This window comes from Neopsephotus bourkii, unplaced genomic scaffold (assembly GCF_033783945.1).
Source record: "Neopsephotus bourkii isolate Nb327-2 ecotype Australia unplaced genomic scaffold, CSIRO-AGI_Nbou_v1 NB_593, whole genome shotgun sequence".
Taxonomy (NCBI): domain Eukaryota; kingdom Metazoa; phylum Chordata; class Aves; order Psittaciformes; family Psittacidae; genus Neopsephotus; species Neopsephotus bourkii.
In genome coordinates, this window is record NW_026901094.1 from 1,994,772 (window position 1) to 2,022,492 (window position 27,721).

At 51.1% G+C, this 27,721-nt stretch overlaps 1 protein-coding gene across 7 annotated transcripts in view; it reads right to left on the bottom strand.

The window, feature by feature from the left end:
* Window positions 1-27,721, bottom strand: part of PRDM16 (PR/SET domain 16) — a 269,867-nt gene that overhangs the window by 237,777 nt on the left and 4,369 nt on the right. For 5 of the 7 annotated variants that reach the window (XM_061351659.1, XM_061351658.1, XM_061351657.1 and 2 more), the window contains exon 1: window positions 19,928-20,081. The exons of 1 other annotated variant lie outside the window; for it this stretch is intronic. In XM_061351659.1, the coding sequence (XP_061207643.1) occupies window positions 19,928-19,964 (37 nt within the window). In that variant the 5' untranslated portion in view covers window positions 19,965-20,081. Of the gene's footprint in view, window positions 1-19,927; window positions 20,082-27,721 lie in introns of those variants that run through there. One more of the 7 variants, XM_061351662.1, reaches the window with a different exon arrangement.

A 27,721-nucleotide genomic window follows, 5' to 3' on the forward strand; every position in this document is an offset into this window, starting at 1 on the left:
AGTAATATAGAATCACGGACTGGTTTGGGTAGAAGGGACCTTAATCCTGTCCCAACCCCATGCCATGGGCAGGGACAGCTTCCACTAGAGCAGGTTGTTCACATCAAACACTTCAGTTTCATATGTGATAATCCTCATTTTCAATTGCAAAGGATCAGTCTTAGTTGCTAAGTTTGACAGCTTGTCTACTTTCCTCATTACACACTGTAAGCTGGAAGGTCCAGCTCAGTTAATATTCCAAGCTGTTTCTGGTTTGAACATATTAAAAGGGACCCTATATCCAGAGCACCAGAGAGCATATGGAGCTCAGCTCTCAGCCTTGGGGTAAAACTGTCAGGGGCTGTGCTGGACCACTGGAGATGCTGTAAAAGGTCCAGCTCCAGGAGCTGAGCTCGCTGCTGTTTCCTTGCACAGAGGTTCCCGGCAGCACAAATGAGCCATAGGCCAAATGCAGAAGTCCGGATACAGTAACACTAATCTGCCTTTGTGCCCAATTCCAGATGGATTTCTGGTCAGCTTTTAATTCAGAAATGTTGTGGCAGAAAGCGATTTAACAATGCACTTTTAATGACCCAATCTATACATACACATATATCTCTTTTGTTTCAGTTTTATTTACCTTAGCAGCGCACTAAAACACAACCAGCATGCTGCAGGTTTTTACATTATATTTTAATTAGTGGGTTTTATATATGAAAGACAAAGGCAGTACTCAGTACAAACACACATCCACTGTGCTGCATTTCCCAAGGCGTATCATTTAATACCCAGAACACTAAGGCTCTCTCCATCAAAATTAATATTCCCTTGCTGGGTGCAGGCCTTGGTCCATCTGGTAGCTGGGGTTTAGGATCTGTGCTGAGGACAGAACAATGTTTGTTGTTCTTTTCCAAGTAGTTAATGTTTTATAAACTCGTGAAACTTCACAGAAGTGGAATCCCTGTGAAAGCAAGGCAGGGCAAGCAGATGTGCCCCACAATTCGCTCGTTCTAAGTGGGGTTTTTGTTTTCTCTTTAATAGTCACATATTCAACAAGGACGATGTAAGAGATGAAATGAAAGCTGAATACAGTCCTTCGTAGCATTCTGTGTTGCTTATTCAACTCCGTTTCGGTGTTTCCCTATGTATCCTGATGATGAAAACCCTTCCCAGCCTCAGAAGCAGACAATCCCAGCAACAAAGTGAAGATGACCATTTCATCACAGCACAAGCCCCCAGCGCAGAGGGGAATGATTGATTCTGCACTAAATTTGGATTGGGAAAGGCAAGAAACATGCAGCACAGATTGCCCCTCAAAGGAAAAGCAGTTCACAGATGGTCCAGGCTGCAGGTTCAGGCTTTCAGTCCCCATCCACAATGGTCTGGCCATCTACAGTTTTAATCCTGTGCAACATTCATGGCACATTCCTTTCCTCCTCCTCTGAAGCAAGTGCAAATACTATTCGGCAAAGAGGAACTACCCACAAGGAAAGAGTTCCTCGCTAGGACCTGAACTAACCATAACATCACACGTCTGAATAATGCTGTGAAAAATATAAACTACGTTACGGCATTAAAAGTTTAAACACCATAAATCTTGGGTGTGCTGTTTACTAGGCTGAAAAGGTGACAGAAACAACATTCTGAAGTGGAATGAGGAAAGGAAAGAAAAGGTGCCATGGAGGCCAGAGTGCAGTGAAACCCCCCGGGACCTGGTTAAAACACAGCTTAAGGAAACACCAGCCTAAGCTTTGCAGGGCCACGGCTGGTAGCAGTCACCTCCATGCTGTAAGCATCACCTTCACAGCAAGCTCCTGACTTAACAGCCTGGGAAGAGACTGGAAAGAAACTCACCAAAAGAGATGAGAATTTAGAGAAGAAGCTTCAGGTAAAAGCAGTAGTAAAAGGAGAGAAGAGCCTACAAATAAATCAGTGCCACTGGAGAGACCCTGCTTCCCTGTGCTACCAGAGGTCTCCATCACAAACCAGAGCTTCTGAAGGGGAGATTATACAGAAACCCAGCCATTAAAATTGCCAGCTCCAGGATCTGCTCCAACATTTGCCTGTTTTCAGTACGAATGCAGAGTTCAAGCTTAAACCCAAACCAAGATTTTGCCAGTGTTCAAGTGGGAACCTCGCTGAAGAATCACACGGGTTTGAGCTTCTTTCTACACACACACCTACTGAGTGGTGGCTCTCAGGCTCTGCCTCTCACTGCAGCAAATAGAGTATTTTAAGGAGTTACTGTGAAATACACTGAAACAAGCAAGTGCAGATTTTGCAAGCTGCCAGTCCAAATGATGGAGAAGTTATCTGGGGCTCTGCCTGCAGGGAAATGGGGCCGCTTGCTTTTGGTTTCCTTTTTTCTCTCGTGGATGGCTGCATATGCAAGCTTTCAACAAGAAGCCAGCAAGAACCTGACTCTGTTGCTCCTTGGAGCTGGTAACTCATAGGAAGCTTTGTATAACTGTAAAATTGTTCTCTTCACAGAGCTCCTGTTCCCTTCACTCTCTCTGCAAACCCTGCTTACCACTGGAGCACATTACAGCCTGTCTACTGATGCTGCTATGGATCAAAGCCACACATCCGAAACCCATAGACAGTCCTGACCAGTTCTGCTACCCTGACATCCCATGCACACGGACAGAGCCTGGGCTGGGACCGCAGGCTGCTCCTCCTGCAAACTAACTTTATTTCAGTTATATTTCAGAACAAATTCAATTTTCATCTGTAACTGAACTTTCTGAGCTTTCGTAGCTTCAAGTCAGCTCATTAACATTACTGAGACATCGGTTTTATAGTTGAATTATACTATGTTTATACTGTGGAATTCCATTACTTAATTGCTTCACTACTGGAAATTTCAGTGGGGTTCTCGTTTTTCGCATAAATCTTGAGAATAAACATGTTTCTGTATTTCTCTTACTTAATTAAGTGCATATTTCATAAAAAATAGCCAACACAGACGAATTAAGCAAAGCATCATTTGTTTAATCAAATGGGAAATTCATGCGGCACGTAAATGGGGAGACTTCAAAAGCTCCGGCATTCGCTTCCATCCAGTGCCAGAGAGCAGGGAATCCTCTGGATTATCCAAACCTGGGCAGGACCAGCCCCTCCACACCAGGCCAAGGGCAATTCTATCAGCATATTATAGCACATCAAGCAATCCTAATGTGGGAAATATCTGCAGCTCCTCACCAGCGCATCTCCCGCTCCCAGGAAATCTGCTCTGGATTCAGCCTGGGTTTTTATTTCCTTAAGGCTTTTATCTACATGAAGTGTAGAAGCCGCACTTGGTTCACTGCAGTGGGGGGGTCTGGGGCTGTGGTTGGTTTCCCTGTATGCAGCAAATCAGCCCAGAGCCAAGTGACTCTGGTGACAGGGCTCTAATACAAATCAATCAGTAGTACATAGGGATGATATCACAGCACTTTCCCTCTCCTAGTGTGGAAACAGCAAACAGAAGACCAAGTCCTTGCAATGAAGCGAAGAAGCAAGAAATGGACATGAGAAATAACAGGAATAAGTATCTTTTAGGTCAACAGTGGGAATATTTTTTCTTGTAACACATTCCTTCCTCTCCTGTGAGGTTCTCACAACTGAATGTGCTTTGAATGTGCTTAAAGTTTCAAGTTTACCATGGGATAAAATAATGCTTTCAAATTAATAATTGCTGGGAATAAAGTACTTGAAATTTTAACAGCTATTTTGGAGCTAAGGCAAAAAGCAATAAACACACAAGGACAGACTGGTTCCCACCAAAGTAAGAAAGATCTCATCTCATTTTAGCCAGGCATTCATTTTAATCCTAACTTCTCCTCTTACCCATCTTTACGATAGCTCAAGGATTAGGAATAGAATTTGGGGTTTTCTGCAGCTGCAAAGTAACTCTCAGAATCCTTTTCCCTTGCAGACCAAGCGTTTTGCCTTTTAAAGCTGGTACCTCGTCATCCCAGCTGCCCCCTCCTACAAAGCCAGCTTGATGCTATTTATCACAGTGCAAATCAGCTCCAGAGCAGCACAAGAGACTGTATCTAAAATTCCAGCACTTGACCCACAAGATCTCCCTTTGCCAGGAACAGCTCCTACACTAATTGCGCAGACAGAATCTATTCAGATGTAACCCTTACCCACCTTTACAGATGCTTTCTATGAACAAGTAGTGAGCACTGAACTGGGAGACCTCTGTGGTCATTATCCTCTTAGACTTGATACTGGCACTGATACAACTGCCCTGTCCTTAGAGAAGCTATCCCTTGGGAGTCAGCACCGTGTGTTTCAGACTTGTTGACTGAAAGACCCGATTTTGAGCAGCCTTTTACTCAAACATCACAACTGTTTAGGAATTATCACCTGCCTTGGCAGAGAGGCTGCAGCTGAACCATGCAAGCATCTGGATTCTGCATTTGTGTCAGCCCTCGTGGTTGGCATCAACCGTCAGCCTCACTCATCACGTCCTGAAACACAGCCAGGGTTGTACTCCCTAAATGCAACCTGCCTGCACAGTGCCACTCTGCTCCGCTGCAGCCTGGGGGGGATCGGGTCATTTATGGACACCATTTACTCACGCTTGAGGCCTGGGCTAACTAATTACTCAATAATTTATCATATTGTTAATATGATGCTCTGCACTCTGATCCTTCTTCCACCAAGACACCACAGCACTACAGATAACCTCCCTGCTGCAAGGGAGAAAGATCTCTGCACAGGACTGACCCCTGATGGGAAACAACTACCCTGTTTTGATGGAGATGGCATCAAGAAGGACTAATCCTACAGGTAGGTGCCTCGAACAACATTTGGTCAAGCCTTTTAACATCTAAGGTGCTATCAAGCCTGTAGCAGAGGATCCAAGTGTTCCTATTTCACCACAGGAGAGAAAGATGAAGAGGAATAATACCATTCTTGTAACAGTTTGTGGTACCAAGGGACAAAGCTAAAAGGAAACCTGGCCCACCCAAGCAATGGCTGTAGTCCAAAGGGAATCCAAAGCCTAACATCTCCCTCACGCAGATACACAAAATGCTGTTGATCTTCCCTTTCCCAAATGCAGAGACCAAGGCCCAACACAAACCATGAGATCATGCTTACTTCTGACACGTGTTTCCACGTGCCAACCCGAGCCTGACAACCAGAATTATTGCAATTCTGAAGGGATTAGAAATGAAAATATCAGTTCTAGAGGGCAGGAAAAACGGTTTCACTCCAAGTGACCCAGCTCAAAAACCACGCTTGGCTTTCAGACGTGCATTTGCTCAGTTTTAAGACAGCAGCTACCAGCAAGAACAACCAACCCCGAATCCCTGGTTTTGGAGGGTCCAAGCTCACAGCAACTTCAGCTGCATTTAGAAATGGGCAATGCTTCCTAACACAACTTTACACCGTTTAAAACAAACCAGCAATAGATTTTGGAAGCCAGATAAGGAAAGGGAACGAGAAAGATTTGGCAAAATGCAGAGAAAACATGTACATAAACCAGCTACTTTGAGAGCGGTGCCTTTTTCTCCGTTCCCTCCCTTATCTTTATTCTACCTGCTCTCTTGAGAGCGAGAAATAGGCAGGTGGCAAAACAGGACCATCAGCCTGGGCTCCATTACACAAATGTTTCACTACAAGCATAACTTTACCCTTGTAAATAACACCACTTGCTCTGACATACACACTGGCTGAAGAGCTCAGGACCAGAATTAGCCTGCAGTCACCAAACATTCTTTCCAGTTCATCCAGTGGGTATTTCCCTATAGATGTTGTCCCAGCAGCTCCCATCCCACAACAAAACAGGGATTCCTTATTTTAAACAAGTCCAGTTATCTACAACACCCCATATTTACCATCATTAAACTACCCGCAAGGCACTGAAGGCAGAAAACCTGATTTGAAGTGGTTCATTGTCTATTTCTGATACTAAAATGCTCTTCCTTTGGCTCTGACACCTTGCATTACAAATTCAGCTCTGCATCAGCTGTAAGTATCAAATGTAATACACTGATTAACCTAACAGCATAGCAGATTTCTGGCCTACAGTACTGAAAATAGCACAAGGCAACACAATGAACCAGCAGATGCCCCGGTGAGTTTTCCTGGTGTTAGTAAAACAGAAACTAGACAAAATCAAATCCAATACAGTTCCCAGGTGTGTAAATCCAGAGCAGGAATGGACTGTGCTGCCCCTTGACTCTTCTGCCCCTGCCATGATCAGAGCCCTGGTCAGAGGGCTTGGCTCAGCAAGGGAGCATCTGCTCCTCACAGCAGATCTCAGCTTAGCCCCCACCTCCTTCCATCAGGTCCTGGTTTGTAATGACCACTGTACAAGCACCATTCCAAATGGGAACAAAAACAGAGTACAGTATTTCAAGGTAGATGCCAATATGCCAACTCCGATATCACACTCCTATGAACAGAGAGGTTTGCACGTTGCTGTAGTAGTGTATTTCTACTTGTAATGTGCCTTTTGTCTCACTGAGATACAAGTGAAAATGAAGGCATCAGAAGTTGAGATGTGAAAAACTCCAGTGCTTCCCCACTAAGCTCTCGTGCTCTTGCAGGGACACCACTTAGATGAGGGTCGCTTTTGTGTAGCCAAGAGTGCTGCAATACCTGGAGTAGTCCCTCGCCTACCTTTACCAAAAGAACAGTACTACATGGTGCATTTTAGAGGGAACATGACATGTAATAAAACTCACTTCCAGCAGGCCGGGCTGCTTCCCACACATCTGTGTGGTGAGTGGTGCTCCACAGCAGCGCGGCAGGGGCTTTGCTGCTGCCTGGCACGTGAACGCAATGAAACATTGGCTCTTCTAGTAAAGCCCCAAATGTTTAACGTGCTGGCACGGAGATGCCTTTAATCTCGTGTCAGGTGTAAAGCCCGCTCCCCTTGAGAAAAGCTCTTCCCCACACAGAAGCCATCCGCAGCGCGTAAAGTAGCCGGTGGCTGGGGCTTTCAAAGCAAACCCACAAGTATTATTCCATTTTCCGCTGAATAAAAGTATTGAGGTTTCTTTGTCAGAGGAAAGCGAGGCTGGATTCCTTTATCCCCCTGCCCTTTCTGCTCACAATGCCATACTCTGTTTGGTGGGCCAAGGAGGGGTGTCTCCCGAGAGATCCCAACAGGATTCAGTCCTCTGGTAATGGACTCCTAATACTTGCTAGAACCATCAAGCTCCTCCACATTTCTCTTTGAACGGGGGTAGTCTGTCAGGAGTGGAGAGCAATTTAAAACCACTGGTAAAGAGAGCTTAGGTAGAGAAGAAAGAATGACTTCTTATTCCAGCTGCCAACAGAGGAGACCCAGGTGGCACGGCAGAGGGGGATCCCCATCACCTACCTCCAGCCCAGAATTACCAGATGAGATTCAGTAACAAACAGCGGCTTTTAGCAGCTCAAGGCAGCCTTCAGAGGGTGCCGATTAACACCTCTGCTGGGGGGAGAGAAGGCAGAAACCTCCTGTCCTGGAAAACCAGAGATGCCCAGGTCAGGGGGGGATCCGCAGCTCCAGGGGTCTCTTCAGGGACACCCTATAGGCCTGTGTGCACGTGTGAGAGGACCCAGGGAGCAGGAAGCCACACGGACACGTGGTGTGCTCAGGCTTCAGACATGATCCCTGAAGGAGCAAGACAGACGCTGCTGGGGCTGATGCCCCGGCACAGAGGATGGGCAGGGCAGAGGGACGCTTGGAATGGCTTCTCAGCCTGGCTCTGTCAGCGTGGGTCACCTCACACCCTCCGTTCTACTTCATTTCTCACCTTAAGAGAAACTGGATTCCTAGTTCCCTGTTTTCCTGTGTAGAAGCAGTTTGTGTAAGAAACAAGCAAAGCTGCAGAAACAAACATCTTCTCATGCAAAGAAATGAAAGGCTCCAATTGCTTTCACCCAACAACTGTGATCTAAAAACATGGACATGCAGAGATGCATTCTAAAAGCATTATCTTTGAACAGGAAACATCCCAGACTTTAGCACATACAATTTATAGAGTTCTTGCAATACCTTTAAGTGTGTGTGTGGGGAAGGGGGGACGTAATCTGTTTTGATAACTCTTGACATTAAACAGTGATAAATAATTAAATCTGTTTAACTGTTTCATTAACTAAAGATAGATCGAGAGCGCTCCAGAGATAGAGCACAGATCAAAAAGACAGACTGGCTGTAAATTCCCCTGATGTTTTATGACACCATTTGTATTCTGTCACTCACTAGCTTTATGTACAGTCCAAGCTGTGAACTGAATACCCCATTCAGAAAGGCACTCACTCCGCATGTTATTGCAATTTAATATTTTCACACACAGACACATCATTATCTTGGAACCCGACACTGCAAGGAGAATTCCGTAATTTTTCAAGAGTGCTTTTTTCTGTTGTTCCAAAGGGAGCACGGAGGCACAGGAATGCTCTAAGCCACCACTCCTCCAATATCTAGTCTCTACGTAGATGAATCTGCAGGTAGAGCTTTGTTCTTTCAGGGCTGCTTCTCCTTTCAGATGTGTGGGATGTCATTCCTCTGAAAGAACTAAAGAGAATCTGTCATTCCCAACACGAGCAGCACCCTTACATGGTCACAGCTTGCCACCCCGAACCAGACATACACAGCATCTATTGCCAGGGAAGCCCTCGGAGCTGGCTCTTCAGTCTTCACTTACTGAAATGTGACTACGGACTGGGATTATTCCACTTATGGCAGGATTGTGAAGGGGCAGCAAACACACATTCCTCAGGCTGGGAAGCATCAGGAATGTGGCTCTTCAAATTACAGGTTAAAACAACAACATTTGTTGATCAATATTTTAAAAGCCAGGTCACATCAGTAAAAGGACTTTAGAAGCAGAAACAAAGGCAGGGCTGATTTCATCTCTGGAAACAGGGATATCTTATACCAGACCCTTGGTAGCTAATCATTAACAAGTGTTACCTCCAAACTCAGATATAAGGAAAAATCTTTACATGCAAATAGTGGATGTCCTGAAGAGTTCAGTGCCTGAGGGCCTGCTCCAAAGTCCAGCAGTCAATGGAAAGACTACCCTGAACTTCAGCAGGCTCCAGGTTCTGAGCAGCGAGGCCATGCAGGCTTTTAAGGGTAAATGTCTGGCTATGAGGAAAGTGCCTTTGATGCAGCCATCGGCTATATGAGGTTAAAGGCAAACTTCCACTGTGGAATTCCTGTTTCCTGGTCTTGAGTTAGAACTGAGCCTCAATTTGCCCTGTTACGCCCTTGGTATTTTCATGAGGAAAGAAAGGAGGGTTCCAAAGCAAAGCAATGCTTGTGCAATCTTCCATGGGTTCTTGATTCACCTCATTTATTAGAGTTGTAGCTTCTCCAGGGAATGATGGGGAGGTCTCTAGGTATGGAGGACAGGGAGGACCATTGCTCCCAGCCCTTTGGTCAGTCTCCAGGCATGTGACTTAGGCTGAATTACTGACCTACAGGAACTCAGCTTCCCCGGACCAGCCAGGCAGGCTCTGCATCCACAACTGTCATGCTGAGAAGCAGAACTCCCCAGTATGATGGAGTCACCCAGATGCATGCCACAGACATATAGGAGAGACACTGGACAGAATGAATCCTGCAGCAGGACATTCCTCTGGTTCACACCTCAAGCATCAGGTCACAAACTGCTGAACAACAACGCTCTGACACCAGACCACAAAACCCCCCAGTTACTGCCATGGGGTACCAAGAGATTTACGGATGGGTGGCAAATGCTCTTGCCCTGATCTGCTGGAACAGACAGTGCCATTCATTCCAACAGTCAATACCTCACTGCGGCATCGGCTCCTGGATCATACAAGAAACTCCATGGAGAGGGCTGGAGGCGGTGTGTGCGATTCTGCACCAAGCCTCTGCCCTCCCCCAGGACCCTGAGGTCTGCACACTGAAGCACTGCACACAGACACCCGTTTGTCTGGAGTGGGAGCTAAGCAGCAGCAGCCAAGTTCAGAGAGGAGAGGAAATACATTTTGAACCAGGCAGGCCTTTAACATCACCCACCTGCTGGTGCGAGAGAGGCCAGGACCGAGCTCTGGGAGGCCTGGTTTAACAGCCATGGTGATGGCGCTTCAGGTGCATCAGGCTTTTATTTCTAATAGATAATCACAACCCAAACACCAAAACAGTTGAGGGGGTGCCAGCATTTACCTGAGGGGCCTCAGCTGCCCAGATACTGTACTGGGAAAACACACGTCTGCAAGAGGCTGAGGGAGCACCAGCAGCTCTTCAGGAATCTCCTCCAGGACACAGCCATGAGGTTAACCTGGATTTCCTGCAGCTCACCTTCAGCTGCTGTTACTAAGCAGCTGCTAAAAGCCCTCATTAATAGATATTATCATGAACAGGAGACAAAGACCCAAATCCTGTCCTGAGCTGAATCTGGATAAATACTTGCAGAGTATTCTAGCAGGGAGAATTTAAGAACTCCCAGAGTAACAAGGATCTGGTTTTTATTCATTAACTATGGGATATATGAGCAGAACTGTTTCTGAGCAAAGGGCTTTTCAGAGTTCTCCATGAGGTATCAACTGCTTCCTAAATACGACTATTGTGCCATGTAGGGATTTCAATTTATTTTATTCCTATGTGATAATTCTAAACTAAAATACACGCTCATGTGCGAGTCGTGCTGCTCCTCCGGTCACGTTTCTGTAGTAAAATACAAAATGAAACCAGTCCTTTTCCATAAACAGGAAAAAAAACCTAAAGCCATTTTATACATCGTGACCTTGAAGCACAGCCATTAAAAAATTAATTACAAGACTGAGCCCAAAAGGTCCATTTAGTTGGAAATAACCCCCCCCTAAACGCTAGCCTGAACGGAAGAGAACGCCAGGCTGGGTGCAAACAGGAGCGTTTTTCATCAGCATCTGAGATGGAAGAGAAGATTTTCAGCCAAAACTGAAACTTGCAAAACAAGAAGAAAACTGCCTGATCCGGTAAACTCAGCAAACCCACCTCAGTGACCTCAGTGGGAGCTGGAGCTACCCAGGGATCACTGACAAGGCGCTTATCCAGGAGTCAAAGGCAGGTAGGGATATCCCTCCCCTTTCACAGGTGAAGTAGCTGAGGGTAAAGCTGGTAAAGTGAGTTCATCAGCTTAGCAAAAACACCCTAATTGCTGCGTTTGCTGCATCTCAGCCCAGTCTCTGCCCAGGTGAAACAATGCTCCCAAGGCTTGGTGGGGCTTCTGTTGTGACCCCAGTTCCAGTGTGTGCAGGGATACAGCTTTCCATGTCCTGAGCACAACTTCACATCCAACTTCCCTGATCCCTTACAGGCAGCACACCCAGTGCTCAAAGCACAACAGGGCTGGCCTGAGAATAAATACATGTGCTAGAGACAGCCCTTAAAGCTGGTGTAGAGCCGGCCAGAGCCTCATCCTGCACTCAACATTGAGGTAACGCTGCTCTGTGCGGAAGATGTGGCAGCAGCAAGGGAAAAGCCTCTTTCTTCCTTCATGCTACGGCTTCCCCTTGCAACCCACGGAGCCCAGGAGCAGGGCTGGGCTCTCTGGAGCAAGGCAGGAGAACCCACAGAGTCACATCCCCTTCCCACCCTTGCTATGTGCTTCACTGCACTACCTCCACCTCCCCCCCGGCCCCCTTGCTCCCTCAGCCTCATGAGGAAAACTGCACTGAGGTTCTTTAGCCCCCCTGAAGTGATTTTGTATCAAGTAGGAAATAAAGCTGTTTTTTTCCCCTGCAATACCAATAAAACAATAACTCAATATCACATGTACCAAAACACCGCCACTATAAAGTTAAAGATATGGAAAAGAAAATTAACTACTGTTTATGACAGCAGTGGGGGGGGGGAAGGAAAGAAAAGAGCAGAGAGCAGGCAGGGGAACAGATGGCTCATGTCCAGAATAGCCCATCTTCTGTATATGACCTCTTTGGAAAGGAAGTCCATGCCACTCCAGAAAATAGCAATCTGTCTAAAATACACTGAGGTTATATCATTGATCATTCCATAAATTAAGGAAAAAACCCCACCACATTCCTCCATTGGATATTGACCTGCAGATGCTGTAAGTGAATCCCCTTAACCCAGCCACACACCAATATTTGTACATGTTATGCACATACACGCAGAATCTCTTGGCCATGTCCTCAGCTGGTGAAAATGAGTTTTATTGATGTTAATGCTGATTTACAGGAGATGATGATCTGGCCTCTCATTTTTAAAAACAAGTCCTGAGTTTTGCCCGTTTAACCTGGGTTTTCACAGCAGAGAACCGGGCACACGTGTTGGGCACTGACTACACATGCCAATACCGTGCAAGACACACACACAGTAACCAGCCTGGTCCAGAACACTGCTGGGGCTAAATCACAGTGTCTGGAAAACCATCCTACTGAACCACGCTGCTGGGAGCCAGCTCAGGCACCAAGTTCTGCCCCCCCCCATCCTGGGCTGAAGCCCCACTGCGCCCGCATCGCTGGGGACAGGCTGCGCTTGGACCCTGTGCCACCGCCCGCAAGCACAAGGGGAATTCATGCAGGAGCAAAGCGGGAGAGGGACGCACACCCCCTCCTCGCTGAAGGAACACTCAGAACTCCTGTAAGGTGTTGCACGCCGGGCAGGACGGGAAGGAAGGGCAGGGGAGGGGGGTGACAGCCAGAACAATGAACTTGGGAATATTCTGAGGCTGCACTGCTAGGAAAAGCTGCTCCTTGCACGTGCCTTACCCAGAGCCAGGCTTGCAAAGCAGCACAGGGAGATTCAGTTGAATACACACACGGGAAGCATGTTCCTCTCAAACAGCCCGTCCCCAAACCAGGCAGCTTCGGACAGACAGGCGAGGAGTTTCCATAGGGGAAGCAACCCCTGGATCCTTCCATAAAGCATCCCCGGGATAACAAACAGCCAACCCTCCTTGGTGGCGATAAGATATTTTAACTGAAAACATCAGGGCATGTTTAAAAAATGATTACAAATTATTTTAAGTGTATTTGCAGAGGGTTATAAAAACAGCTATAATATTTTTGTCTTGGATTCTAGAATTACCAGTGTGACAGCTAATGCAGTAATGATTTGTTTCAAATGCCAGTGTTTAAGCTGTATAAAGCTGATTTTATACATTTTTCCAGTAGGCCGCATTGTAGTTAATGAAATTAAACACACCAATCGCATTTGTCCCCAGGGGATGAGGAACTGAACACGCCACTGGTTTATTTTTTTATTAAAATAAATTGCAGGCAGCAAGATGGACTAATTGCATACAGAATTGAAAAAGAAACATTCCATTGATATAATTAAGCCAATTTTCATGGACAAAAATAGTTATAGTGGATATAAAATAAGCAGAGTATTCACTGCAGTTTGACTTCTCCCCACCCTCAATATTTTGTGCAGAACATTAACTATTAAACAAACACGGGTCTCAAACGGGCTGACAGCGTTATCTAGTAATGATGGCTAAATTGATCCCAATAACTGACGCCGGGGCATTGTGTGTGTCTCAGCCTTGGCAAGAGGGTTCACGAGCCAAAGAAAACAGCGCAGCCAAAAACCTACCCCATCAAACCAGCACCTTAAAGCAGAACACCTCAAAGTAAAAGCATTGAGACACAAATAAATCCCTGCCCGGTCTGTTTGAGCCTGACACCGCACTTGCGCAGTCACTTCTTTCTGGAGGTCCAGCAGCCCCCAGTGCTGTCCATCGTGCTACAACAACCGGGTGGTTCAGGGAAGGTGAAGTCCTTCCACGCCCGCTCAACGCAGACCAACATTTCCTGTGATGGCAGCATTATTCTGTGGCCTACTGGAAATAATTTGGCTGTCTCAGTCCATTTTCACCTGGAAAATGTCTCCCCAAAGCACAAAAGTGGGTTCAGTGGTACAGCAAAAAACGCCTTATTAACTTCATGTCGTAAATCTGGGCAAAGCACATCACTGGGGTGAAAGCTCATCCAGCCTCTGAATGGAAACTTTCATTTCTCCCACTGTCCTACGCACCCAGCGCTGCTGCACAGAGCGACAGTGAGTGGGAACCTCTGCACAGACATACTTTACCCCGTGGAAAAGGAGCTCAGATTCCAGCCCTACCAACCAATGCCAGCACACATGGTCCTTACTGCAGGGAAATTTCTTCCCAGTTATAAAAAGAACGAGAATAAAAGCTGCTCGCTCAGGGTATGAGCACTCAGAAGCACCAAGAAGCTCCCTTATTCCACGGACAAAAGTCATATTTCATTTTTATTAGCGAAGAGGATCACATCATTCACTGAGTGAAGAGAAGGGGGGAAAAACCCTCCCCAGGACAGGGACGCCCCGTTACAGATTCGGACGCTGCCTAACGCAGAACCTACTGCAATAAAAATGAAAACAAACAGCCCGTGAGGAGGTAGCGGTGAGGCATGAAAATCCATTAGGAAAATAAAAGAAGGAATAAGGTCGTAGATCTTTCCCACTATGACATCCCTGACCTGAAATTCCTCCAGAAAAATAAAGTGGGGGGAGGATATTTAAGCCCAGAAACCAGCAGTAATTTTGGTGTGGAATGCTGCGGAGTAGTGACATATCAACAGGCTGTTAACCAGAGAGTGGAAACAAATGTGTTTGCAGAGACCCTTCTCATGTTCTCATCCCGCACTGCAGACGGACACTGTGTTTATGTATTTATTGATATTATTTACCCCTACAGAATTACAGTTATCTATAGGGAAACAGGCACGAGAAAAGCATCGCTGAGCTGAGAGCGCGGTCCCCGCAGTCAGCACGCAGAACCACACGAGTTTATCATTTAAATCATCTCCAATGGGAAAAAAATAAACATGCCCATAATAACCAGAGAGCCATGGGGCTGTGGAAACAAAGCATGAGCTCGCCCCGGCCCACAGCGAGCACACACAGCCGTGCACGCCGGCAGCGCTGCAAAGGCCTGCCTTGGAAGTGCGGGGTTTTCTTGCACTGAACAATTTCACCCAGCAGAAGTTTACTGCAACGGGGGGAGGAAGAAAGAAAGAAAGAACAAAAATAACCAACAGAGAATGCAGATTTGACAGCTCGAAAGACAAAGGCAAGTCTGAAGCTGTGGGCTCCTTCCCTGAGCCTGTCACCGGCAGCCTCCACGTCCCAGCTATGCCGGAGCACTCACAACACATTCCCCACCGCCAAGGTGGCTCCTGAGCTTTGCCTCCTTAATGTTTACAAACTTCTCCAGGCCTTTGTCTTTGAAGCACTGAATTAAATAGTACCGAGCTCTGCTGAAATATCGAAGCTATAATAATCATAGCATAATAACAATAATAATACTTTTCACTCAGTAGGGCCTTTCCCTCCGAGAATCTCAGGGTGCTTTACAAACAGCAATGAACGCAGCCGCGCCGCAGAGGCTACAGCCCTCTCCAGAACATCCCCCTGTCCTTCCCCTCCGGTGCGTGTGCTCACAACTGAGATGTGTGTGCAGGCACGGTGCGGCTGGTGCAGGCAGGTGTAAACCCGGGGCAGGCAGGAGCAGTCCTGCAGCACCGGCAGTGGAACGGCTACCTCCGACTCAGGGGCTGGCTATTATTACAGTGACCAACAGTGATGCATTACGCTGCTCCTGTGCTGTGAAATCCAAGCTCTGCATTTTGCCTGGAATTAAGTGAAGATTGTGTGTGTTTTGGGTGCATTTGGCTGTCTCCTGTTTGATAGCTCCAAGCCGTGCCCGTTTCCAAGTCATCTCATACCAATAACATAGAACTGAACACAGGACAATGTCTGTGGGGGATCAGAAGAGCGATGCTTTACTCGTTCTGACCTCAGTGTCTTCACCTGGTATTTTTTAATAGCACCCTTTAGAAATATACTTGGTTTAATCCCCTCCCTTAGCTCATTAAAGACCTCATTTTCTGTTGCTGAACCTGAACTCGCACTGCAGCTCCCATACAACATCTGAAAATAAAGCAGCTTTAGCTGTTGCTACAAAAAGTTTTTAGAACACAATCCCCAATTTCAGTCACAACGCAGGGGTTTGTGATCACACGGTGCCTGTGATTTTACCATGTGTTACGAGACCTTTGAACGCACACTGTCGGTTCAATAAATGCATCTGCACAGAGATGTTCTGTATCAGTATGGGGGGTTTACAGGACACGGGAATTCAGTGACATTGAAGTAACGGACCAATCTTCAATGCACTTTATAAACTTACATTTATAGATGCACATGCAAACGCCCCATGATGTAAACACACGTGGATAAGCATCACCCACACTCACATGCCGGCTGCACGGACACCCCACAAGCACTGCCTGTAACTGCAGGCCAAAATTCAGCCCCTCATTCCTGCATCTCCTCCAGCACTGGCACCTTAACCCTGTTGCTCTGCAGGCAGGTCCAGGGAGAACCCCAGAACAAATAACCAGCCTGTTCATCCCATTTGCCAAGCTTTTTCCTGGGACAGGGACAAGGAAGCGCTTCGGAGTTGTTTTCTCTGTGCTTTCTCCCATAAATCAGGTGGGAAGGGTGGGGAATTGATTCATGCTATTTATAGGATTTAGCTATATACTTTTTAAGAGTAAACTCCTCTGAACTCCTCGGTAATTTCTGTTGAAGCGCTAATTACACATCCCCTTAATTAGCGGATTCTCTCCCCCCCATCCGCCCAGCATCCCTAATTGCCTAATTGAACAGATCCGGGCAGGGTGGGGGATGGCGAAGGCGCTGCCGCGGCGGCAGAGGGGACCCACCGGCCTCCGCACCTGCACCGCACCGGGAGCCACCGGGGGGGGGGAGGCGAGCACCGGGAGCCCCGCACCGGGAGCCGCCGCCGGGCCGGGCAGCAGCGCGGGTCCCTGCGCCCGGTAGCGGCTGCGGGGCCATTCGGTTGCGACCGCGCTGCTGCCGCCGGCCCTAGTATCGCGGCGGAGCTGGGGATGTAGAACCCCCCCGAACACCCCAAATCGCGGCACGTTTTCTCCCTCGGCGTGTTCCAACACCCAGCACCGGCGCAGCCGCCGCAGAGAGCTCCGGTCCCGGGTGCGCTCGTCTCCCGCTCCCTTCCCTCCGCTGCTTCGACAGCCTTAATTAAAACACAACCGTACCCGGCAATCCCGCGCTCCCGCGGGTCCTAATGCGAGGAGCAGGTACCGGGGACCACGTTCCCGTAGCAGCAGCTCTGCCCGAGCCCTCATCCACGGAACTTTAACTTCCTAATAATGAGAAGCAAACAGGCCGGTAGAAATTCGGGGCGCCGTTTGCTCCAGCACGGACATTTCTTTAGCGTTGGAGCTTCAACGCATCCGCGCGTGTTTTGCAGTTGTGTTCGTTACCCTGCAAACGCAATTCGGAGATTTCCAAAGGAAACGAATTTGCTTTAAACGGGAGCGCCAAACCCGCGTGTTCGCCGCCTTTCCCCCGGCTCACGGGTAGGACGGAGGCCGACGGCTTCTCCCCAGCCACCGGCGCTTCCTCCTCCCGCCATGGGACGAGGCCGCCGGCCCGGCCGAGCTCTGGGGGATCCCTGGCACCCCGAGGACACCGGTGCAGTGGGAGGCCCGAGGGCTGGGGGGGTCCCGGTGGCCCCCTCGCACCCCGGCCGAGCCTCGGTCGCTGGGGACTCCCACCCGGGGCTGAGCGAAACCAGCTCCCGCCACCGGTACCTGCCTCTCGCCCGGTGAAGACTACCGAGAATGCCCCTGCGAGCCGCAGCCCGGCGCACACACGCATTCATCCCTTTCCAAGCCAGGTAACAGAGTCGAATTCCCGGGGGAGCCTCACATCTGCTTAAAATATTGCCCAATGAAACGGAATTCTGCAGCGGCCCGTGTTTCTAATGCACCCCTCGACGGCCGGGCGGGCACTGGGGAGGCCGGAGCACCCCTGGTGCGTGTAGAGACCACGGTCCTCGCTGCCCTGCTGGTGTGAACACACCGACATCCGTACCCTCGTGTCCGAGTTCAATCTGCTCTGCAAATACATACTCCTGGGATATTGAAACCTTAGCTTTGGACTACTGTTTTGAACTGTGATCCCGAAAAAAATCCTCAGCTGAAACCCCATAAACCGTTGGGCCTTGTATTGTGTTAAACACCTGATTTTAATCAGGGCTCAACATTCCCAACCCGCCTTCCCGCAGCACCGCGCACCCGGCGGCCGCTGCTCCTGCTCGGCAGCTCCCGGGACAGGGGCTCCCACCGCTCCCCCGGCACTGGAGAGCTCTTGGTCCCTAAGCTGCGGGAGCCTTTTACGGGGAAAGCTCATGGGAAGAGGCCAGGCGGTGCACACCGGCAAAGCCCCGCGCCTTCTGCGGAGCGAAAAGAAAGAGAACGAGGGGGAAAATGGGGGGAAAATAAAGGGGAAAAAAATAATAAAAAGGAGAAAAAGAAAACTATTCCGCTCTATTCAACCTCGCCTGCCCAGCCAGGAGAGCGCTGAAAATTGTTTTGCTCCTTGAGAACCTAAAACTGTGATGACTTAAAAAAAAAAAAAAAAAAAAGTTATTTGAAGGGGGCCGTTTGAAGCGTGTTTACTTAAAAAATAATAAAGAAAAATAAAGAAAAAAAACCGGCATTAACTGGAAGAAAACCTCCGGAACCGCGCCGCAGCGCTGTGCTGACCGCAGGGCACCCCGGCCCCGAGCACCCGCTCCGCCGGCGGTGCCCGGTGTCACTGGGGCCGGGCCGAGCCGCACGAAGGCAAAGTGAGCCTCGGGGTTGCCTTGGGGAGAGGGGAATAAAACGGGTTTTTAAAGCGAGCAAAGCCACGGAGCAGCAACGGGCTCCAACACCGCACTTCGATTTCACCCCCAAACGGTGTTTCTGACGACAGGGCACCTCCAGGGCCGGGACCGGCGGGGTGACAGCGGGGACCCCCCCATACCCACACCGACCGGGGAGTCCCGGAGAACGTACCCGCGGGTTACCCGGAGCGGGGCCGCGGCTCCGCCGAGCTCGGGCTGCGCTGGAACTTGTGCAGCCTCTGGGTTATTTCGTACAGAGCCAGAGCGAAACAGAAACTAAATAATAATGGCAATAATAACAACGATAAATAGAGCGCGGGCGGGCTGCGCCGGCACCGGGGCCCTGCGCTGCCCCCGGCACAACGTGAGCCGGTCCAGCCGGGGCAAACCCGCCGCGCTGTGCCCTTGCCCAAGCCGCGCTCTGCTCCGCCGAAACCCCGCTGTAGGAAGCGCTGGGACGGGCGCAGGGAAGCGGGTGCGCGGGCACCGCCGCGCCAGGCTCCGGAGCTGCGATCCCCCCCCGGTACCGCTGCGATCCCCCCCCCCCCAACCCGGCGCAAGTGCAATTTTAAGAAATTAAAAATTAAAGACACTCCCCCCCTCCCCCTCCCCCGAGCCCCCAGCCGGGACACCCGAGCCGCGCCAGCATCGTCCTCCCTCCGGACCCGCGGTTCCAAAGCCCCTCACTGAGAGCGGATCCATTTTTTTTTCCTCCCCTACAAATTCTCTTCCTTCCCTCTCCCGGATAATTGTTCCCGAGTCCAGAAGGGTTCCTCTGCCCCCCCCCCCCCAACACACCCCCCCCTCCGGGCTGCCTCCCTCCCCCCCCCCCCAGCCCTGCGCCTCTCCGGCTCTCTCGCAGGCAGATGCCAAACGCAGAGCTCGAGCGCCCACTATTCCAGGCGCCAGGAACAGGATTTCACAAGAGCTGGAGCGAGGCGAGCCCGGAGAGGGGAAAAAAAAAAAAAAAAAAAAGAAAAAAAAAAAAGCAAGGAAAAGTTGCTCTCCCCTCTCGCCAACTCCACGGAACTTTCGCTTTGCTTCCCCCCGGCCCCGGCTCGCCGCTCGCCCGCTGGAGCGCGCCCGGGCGCGGAGAAGCGCGGAGGAACGCGGGGCCGGCCGCTCTCCGCGCACCGGGGCGGGCAGCGCGGCTTGGCCGCGGCCGCGGAAGGGAGGGAGGGAGGGCGGGAGGGAGGGAGGAAGAGGGGCTGCAGCCCCGCGTAGCCCCCGGCCCAGCTCCGCGCCCGGCGGCGTGGGGGGACGCGCAAGAAGGGAGAGAAAGGACCTACTTTTGGGCAGTTTTCTCGCCCTCGCCTTGGATCTCATCGTGTCGGCTGGCGGATTCCTCTCCTCCTCCCCGAGCCCAGAAGCAGCTACACACTATCTTCATCTCCCAAGCATTGTCAGTTCGGACACCTTCGCACATGCGCACAGAGCATTCAATCTGACACCCTCACCGCGGCCAAAAAAACTTTCCAATGTATTCATCATCATCGGGGTGGTTTGCGGTTGTTGGCGTTTTTTTCTTTCCTTGTCCTATCCTCTTCCTCACACCACTTATCTCTCCCCCCTCCTCTCTCCCAGCACCATACCAGCCTTCCCCTGATCTGCCCCTTTAAGAAAAATCAGCCCTCTCCGCTCCTAACCCTCCGCACACTGACCTTACACACTGGACAATATTTAAGGATCAAGGTGCCATCCCATAAAGAGGTGATTATCGTTATATTATTATTATTATTACTATTACTACTAAATGGCAATGCTGTAGACTTTGTTAATGGCTGTCATCTCGTAACCGTACCTACGTTACGTGCTTTTATATTTTAACCTGACAAATATTTCTTTACAGTAACTTCTCGTCCGTGTCTGTCTTTATTTTCTCCCTTGTCACCCCGGTTCCCCCCGGCCCCCCCTCGGCTCAGGCGGGCGCGGAACTTCCCAAACTACCGAATTTACGCTTTGTGCTTTGCCGTCATTTCTCGCGTCTCTACCGGACCTCCCCGCTCCGCACGGGCGGCGGGAGCCGCGCTCCTTCTCCGCGGCCGCTTTGTAATGAAGGTCCTGGCCCTCCGCGGACCTACCCCCCACCCCCGGCTCCGCTCCACGCTGCCCGAGCCGGGCTCCCCCCCGCCGGGTCGGGATGCGCGGAGCTTCCGCGGGCGCCGCGCCGCTTTCTTCTGCGTTTCAGGTGGGAAGCAGCGGTCCCGGGGGAGCCGGGAGCCGCCCGGACACCCAGGAGAGGGGCGAGGAAGGGAAAAGCTCCCCGAGAGCGCTGCGGGACGCGGCCGCCGCCGGGGAGCGGAGGCAGAGAGCGGCCGGGCTGAGCCGCTTTGAAGGAGGGAGCGAAGTGTAAATAGCCCGATGATTGATGTGCTGTCTTTGACTGCGGAGAAAAGCACTATTTTAATTCAAGTGGCCAGGTCAGATGGTCACGGAAGAAGGTTGAAAGGTAGGATTTAATGAGATTAATATGGAGAGAGCGAGAGAGAAAGAGCGCGCCTTCATAAACCTCCAATGAAATAGCCGGGAGCTCCGCTCTGAGCTCGGGGTGCTGCTGACCGGCGCCGGGGCTGGGCGAGCAGCACAACCGGAGCCCTCCCCGGCGGAGGGCATTGCAAAGAAAAACCAAAAACCAAAGCAAAACTTGTGTGGGTGCGCCAGGGCGCTGCTGGAAGCCATTCTGCCAGCTGCACTCCTGCCCTGCAGGTGGAACCGGGGAGGGGGGAATATTCCTGCTAATTACCGGTTTTCCCCTCCTCAATAAACTCTTTAATTGCGAATGGGAGCAGGGCCCTTTCAGACGCTACCTGGGAGCCAGCGCGCAGGGGAAGGGTGGTGGAGCAGGAGTCCAAATAAAATAAATACGGCTGAAGGGAACTTTAGCCACGTGTCGCCTAAAATGTTGACATGGTGCCCGTGAATTCCTTCCTCGAGGACGCCGTTTCACGGCGTGGCGGGCACCCCGAGGTCGGAAAAACAAGCTCTTGTGAGCTTCCCCGCTGAAACAGGAGCCCTAATGTTCCCAATGCACTGAAAATATTTCTGCCAACGACCTTGAGCGCTCGCTGTCTTCCGCATCCCTCCTCACAGGACAGAATCATTTCGGTTCGAAAATGTATTGCCCCCCCCCCTCCCCGGGTTATTTCTCCCTATTATTCCAGCCGGGTTTAGCCCACGGCGCTGGCTGAAAATGGGAGCAGAGCGAAGCCGGGAGACCGCCGGCTGCCCCGGGAGGACGGATAATAAAACAGAGGGCACTGAGGGCCCGAGCAGCCGGTGCCCCCCCCAGCCTAAACCCGGCTTTTGTTTTCTTACCACCCTATAGCATCCAGTTCCCCCCCAGGCAACGGTTCCGACGGTAAAAAGGCACGCACGGGGGGATCCGCTCGCAGATATTCTGGAGACGCAAAACACTTTCGGGGAGCACCAGAGTGTCCCTCCCTGCTTTAACTGAGGCTTCTCAAACGAAGCCGCAGAGAAGCGAACGAAAAGCCGCCGTTGTGCCGGCAGCAACGCGGCCGAGCCGAGGCCCGGGCTCCTCCCGAGTGTTTCACACTCGCTGCAGGGCCGGAGCGGAGCCTCCGCCACCGGGCACAGCAGCTCCCTTTGGCCGGGCCGGGAGCAGCGTTCGGAAGGAAAAGGGGGACAAAAGATAAAAGGAAAATGAACGAATTTTTAATGGAAGGGGACGGGGGGTGCCGGCGATTGACTGTGAGAGGACCCATTGCCTCCCCCGACGCCAGCGGGGCCCCTGCGGCACCGGGCACAGTGCGGGTCAGCAGCCCGGGAGCGGGCCCCGCTGCACCGGCTCGCTTCGAGCCCGGGATGCGGCGGGGACAGGAGGCGGGCAGGCCCCAGACAGCGGTGCCCGGGTGCGCTTCAGGAAGGAGCCGGGCCCCGGAGCGAGGTGTGCGGCCCGGGGGCAGGGAGAGCCCCGCACCTGCCCGAGTGCGGGTCGGCTCCACGCAGGGTGGCAAGTGAATCAGTGCAAAGGGGGGAAGGAAGGCGAGGGGCCGGGAAGCTTCGCGGCTCGGACAAGGACCTGGCCCAAGGAGCCGCTCGGGCACTTGGCGTGGATCGGTCCCCAGGGCGAAGCCGGAGACAGCGGAAGGGGAAAACGGCTCCACCGGAGGCAGCCGCCTCTCAGCCGAGCCCCAGTCACGGTGCCCTCCGGAGCAGCGAGCAGCCGGTCCCCGGGCCGTGGGGAACACGCACGGCAGGGAGAGGGACCCGGGCACCGACAAAGCGCCTGGTCGGGGTTTATATCAACGGCCCTTGCGCCTGTTTGCACCTCCGGCTCTGCTTCCTTGCCCAGCTAATATACATTTCAACACACGAAGGCTGCAGCGTGCCACATGCGATCCGGGGGGGGAGGGGGCTCCCTCCTCCTTAAGAGGAGCAGCTGTAATTTACGGGTAGGTTCCCTGGCATTTTCCCTGCAAAGCCCCACGTTCCCGGGTACTTTATGAAGCAGCTTTAGAAAACACGCTCCAGGTGAAGCCCAGCGTTAGAGCCTCCCGCAGTGGTTTCGTTGGAAGCCGCTGGGATGGGGCTGGTTCCCCCCACCCCGGGCTCGCAGGAGGTGGGGGCTTGGGGGCTGGCACCCACCCTTTCAGCAGCTGGGGGTGGGAAGGGAAGAGGTGCTTTGCGAGCTGTTAGGCACAAGTACTTTTAAGCGGTAAAGAAGATTAAAATGGTTGAGGTAGTCAAAGTCCGGCTTGTCCGGGAGCTGCCGCACACGCAGAGGAACCCCCTTCCCTTCCCAAGGATTTTCGCATCAATTACTCATTGTTTCTGCGCAACATTACGGGGAGATTAGACCAGGAATTAATATTTTAAAGTACGCAAGCTGCCGGTGGCAGAGGACGGGGCTGCTCCCGTTAGGGTCAGCGAGCCCCGGACAGATTAGGCGGTAAGAATGTCACACGCTTCCCTAGGGATTTTTCCCTTCTAATCTGCCATTAATAAGCGGAGGAAGCACACACACAGCCGCCACGTTGTAATTAGGCTCTGCCTTAAATCCACGCAATCAAAGAGCAGCTCGCCTTTCATCCCCGCCGGTGCCAAGGAATTTCAACACCTTTCGGACGCGGTTTAAAGCCCCGGTTCCCTGCGTGGTGCCGGCGCAAGGGGGCAGTTAAGGACAACCGGGAAGCCGGGGCCGCCGCTCCGGGAGGCAGCGGGGCCGGGGCCGTTGAGGACCCGGGACAAAGTTTGTTCGCTCTCCCGGCAGCGCCTCCGCTGCCTCCACCAGCGGCCGGGGCGAGCTGGCGGGAGAGGGGAAACAGAGGTAACGAACACAAGGAGAGCGTCCAGGGCTGGCTGCAGCCTCCCCACGGGAGCCCCGGGATGCGGGTGGCGAGGCCCCGGCCCCACCGGGCTATGGGGAGCCCGCATGGGACCCCCTGAGGGAGCGGATGGGGGGCCAGGGCTCGGCCGCTCCCGGTAAACCGGGACTCGGGCTGGCCCCGAGCGGCTCCCCGAAGAGACCGATTTGCCTCCTTACTGGTTTAAAATCATTCTGAAAACCAGAAAACCTTTGAGAAGCTGCAGAACGAACACGACAGCGAAGGACAGAAACAGCCACATTTTGTACGGAAAGAGAATTAAGTAACTTCCACGGTGCCCTTAGCAATTAAATCAATGGGGGAGAAAGGTCAATATCACCGCAAAGCCTGTGCATGCACCTTCCTGTCCCTGAGCTCACTGCCCCGATAGCCAAAGCTGCACCGAAATCGGTCTTTGCATCAAAATGAGTTTATCAGACTGTTTTTTCTCCCCCTTATTTCTCGAGGAACACACTGGCTCCTCTGGCCATGGACAAATACCGTGTAAATCGCCATTTAGCATTTTTCAAAACCCATGTTCAGCGCTAAGAATTCCTCTGAATTCGTTACACTCCGCCTTGCTGGTCCAGCCCCGGGTCCAAATTCACGTCCCAAAATAAGAAGTCGTAAAAAAGGAAAAGCAACATTTACATTTGAATATCTAACTTGAACACTATTATAATTACAATCGTAAAAGATCGGGCAGTGTTGGCTTTAAAACGCCAGCCCGTGAACAAGGCACTAAACACAGCAGCTCCGCTCCCGATGGGCTCCTGGAATGAAGGGAAATTAAGGCGTTACAGCCATTTTTCGAGACGTTTGATCAAAATATTTCTGCCCGGAGAACGTCTGCCAAACGAAAGCGAGATGGAACTGACGGGCAATGCGGTTCGGCGCTGGGGAGAGCCCAAGCCCCGGGACCAGGGCAGAGGATTCTCCCTCCCAGGGCTCCCGCATTGGTCCCTCCCTGCAGGAGGTGGCGAGGAGAAGAGGGTACGGGGCGAGTCATTTCCAGTCACACATTTTTCATCCGAAACGCGCTGTATTCTGCAGGTATCAGAACGCCCCACACCGCCTCGCTTCCCGAAATTAATGACCTCCCCGCACCGAGGGAACTCGGACACATTCGCTGCCGGGAGCGACCCGCGACCCTAAAGGGGGGTCTTTAATGAACTCCTTAATGTTGGGGAGACGAAGCCTGCCCGAATTGCACCTTCCATCCTGCACTGAGCACGCAGCCGCCGGCTCCGGAGGGCCCCAGTCCCTGATGCCGCCCTGACCCCCGGCAGCACCCGCTGGGGGTATCGAAGGGACCCCACTTCCCCCCGCTCTTCTTCACACGGGGCCGCAGCCCGCGCAGGTTACGCGGCCCCCGCCGCTAACGACGGCTGGAGCGGGGCTGGGTGTATAATTATTAGCTATTAATTGAGTTCAAGACCTTTTATGGCTCTGGGAAATGAGGAGTCCGACCACTAATCCCGAGGAGGGTCTGCGCGCAGCCAAGAGCTACGAGCACAGCACCGAGGGCTGCGGGGCCCGGCCGAGGCTGCGGCCCCCGGGGGCGGGGAAAGCCTCGGCGAAAACAAAATTCATTAGGTGAAAATGATAGAAACGTTAAACCAAGCGGTTATTTATGAGGACACCCCCCCCCCCCGGGAGCGGGGCACAAGGTGCGACAGGGACGGAGCAGGATGGGGACCCCCCCAAGGGCTCCTGCGCTGAGCAGGGGGAGTCCCCACCGATCCCCTTCCCTACAGCCTTATCTTTAGACGCTTCCACCTTCCAATTAAACTGCCCCCAAATTGCCAAAAAGGCTGATTTGCATGCAAGGGGCTCCGCTCAAAGATGCTAACCGATTGTCTCCTCTCAGAACTTGACATTTCTCTCTTCAGTTCCCACTTGAAAGAAGTTTTAGAACAGTATTCAAAGACTGTCCAAACGAACAAAACCTTCCCCTTTGCTAGGGAGAGAAATCCGGTGTATTCAATAAGAGGGCATATTCTCAGAAGTTTGCAGATTTGGGTTTAAAGGCTGTATTGTTTGCGCCCTTTTCCCAAAACTCACTGTTTTTTTTCAGGGAACAGCCCACATGCCTGCAAAGGATTATTAAAATAAAACATCATAGAGCTGGTTCCCCCCTCTTCTTTTTTTACTGTTTAGAATTAGTTTTTGGAAGAGCTTCCCAAGCATCCCCCCACCCCCAAGTCATAATTAAGAACATTTTACTTCTCCCTAGCAAACAGCATAATAAAGAATCAACCCCTTTTCCAAACACTCCTTTTCATTCAAGCACTAACTTCGGGAACATTTATCTGTTACAAATACACCTGAAAACACGCTCAGTGAGAATTCATCTACAGCAGGATGAATTAAAGCAGCAACACTTTAACACGGGGCATGGCTGGAGGCGTCTCTGCCAGCATTAAACAAACACAGACTGCAACTCTTGCTGGGGTTTCCAAGCTGTTTCAAAGCAGCAGCATCTCTGCCTTCAACGCCTCCCCCCCCGGCATTTTCCTTTTCAAGATGAAAAGAAGATGATCCAATGAGCTGAGGATGTAAAACTCCTTTGGGAACACGATAAACTGCAAGAAGCCAGTGGCAACTCGGTTACGATTGCCTCCTTTTATAAAGGTGCAAAATGGGAGCAAACAGGGACCCGACGGGACAGGAACATGCTTTCTTCACTTAATACAAAGCAGCTTTAAAACAAAAACACCGTTAAAAAGCATGGCTCAGAGTGGGGGGGCAGCCCCGTGGTTGGGAGGTCTGGGGGTCCCCCAGCCTGCCCCAGATGTGCCCCCCCCCACACACACCACAAGCAGCTTCTCCTGCCCAAGCCTTTGCCCACTAAGCACCAGCACAAACCACCCGTGGAATCGCACACACAGCTAGAGCACAAAGAGCCTGTGCTGCAGTTTGGGGATCATAACCAGACGTGGGGAAGCATCTAATGGAACCCACCAAGGCACTGGTGCCACCTGCACAGATCCCACCCCAAGGAACGCCACCAGCACCATCCCAGGATTATTTAAGCCATCAGGAACCAAGAGTTCACGTTGATTTACAGATTAATGAGGACTTACTGCAGACAGTAACTGTGAGAACATGTGTTAAAACGCAGCAGAAAGAATTCCATCCACTTCCATAAGAGGTGGATGGTATCCAGGAAGAATGAGTCAACCTCATTCCTCGAGTAAAACTCACAGAGCTGACAAGAGCCACACCAGGCATGAATTTGGATCATCCTGTTCCCCCATTGCATTTATTGCTGCCCAGGTAATTCTCTCTTCAGTGTTAGGGTCAGAGGTGGGTGGGAGTTTTTGAAAATGCTGTTCATCACTGGGAAACACTGATTTGACCAATACTGCCCCCCAACATCCCATCAGTTACAAGCACTCATTCATCCTGAGTAACACACAAGATTCTCACAACATTCTGCTTAGTGGTGAGGGCACAGAGAGGAAGAAGTAGAAAGCTTTTCACATATCAGAGATGCCCATGCTCACCCTGCTGCTAATCCTTGTTTCTCCTTCACATAGATTTTTAGTGTTAAGCTTCGCAAGGTTTTGGTTTCATTTCCAAGGAGGAAGTGAAAACTCTTGAAGCCACTGACATGTTTCCTAACCAGATCTTCTCACACTACAGAGGGACACTACTCACTTCAGAGAAGAAAGCAGCATGTTTACATGATCGATAGGTAAATCTTTTTCCAATCACACATTCACACAAGAGTAGTGGTTTATTTTACAGGTG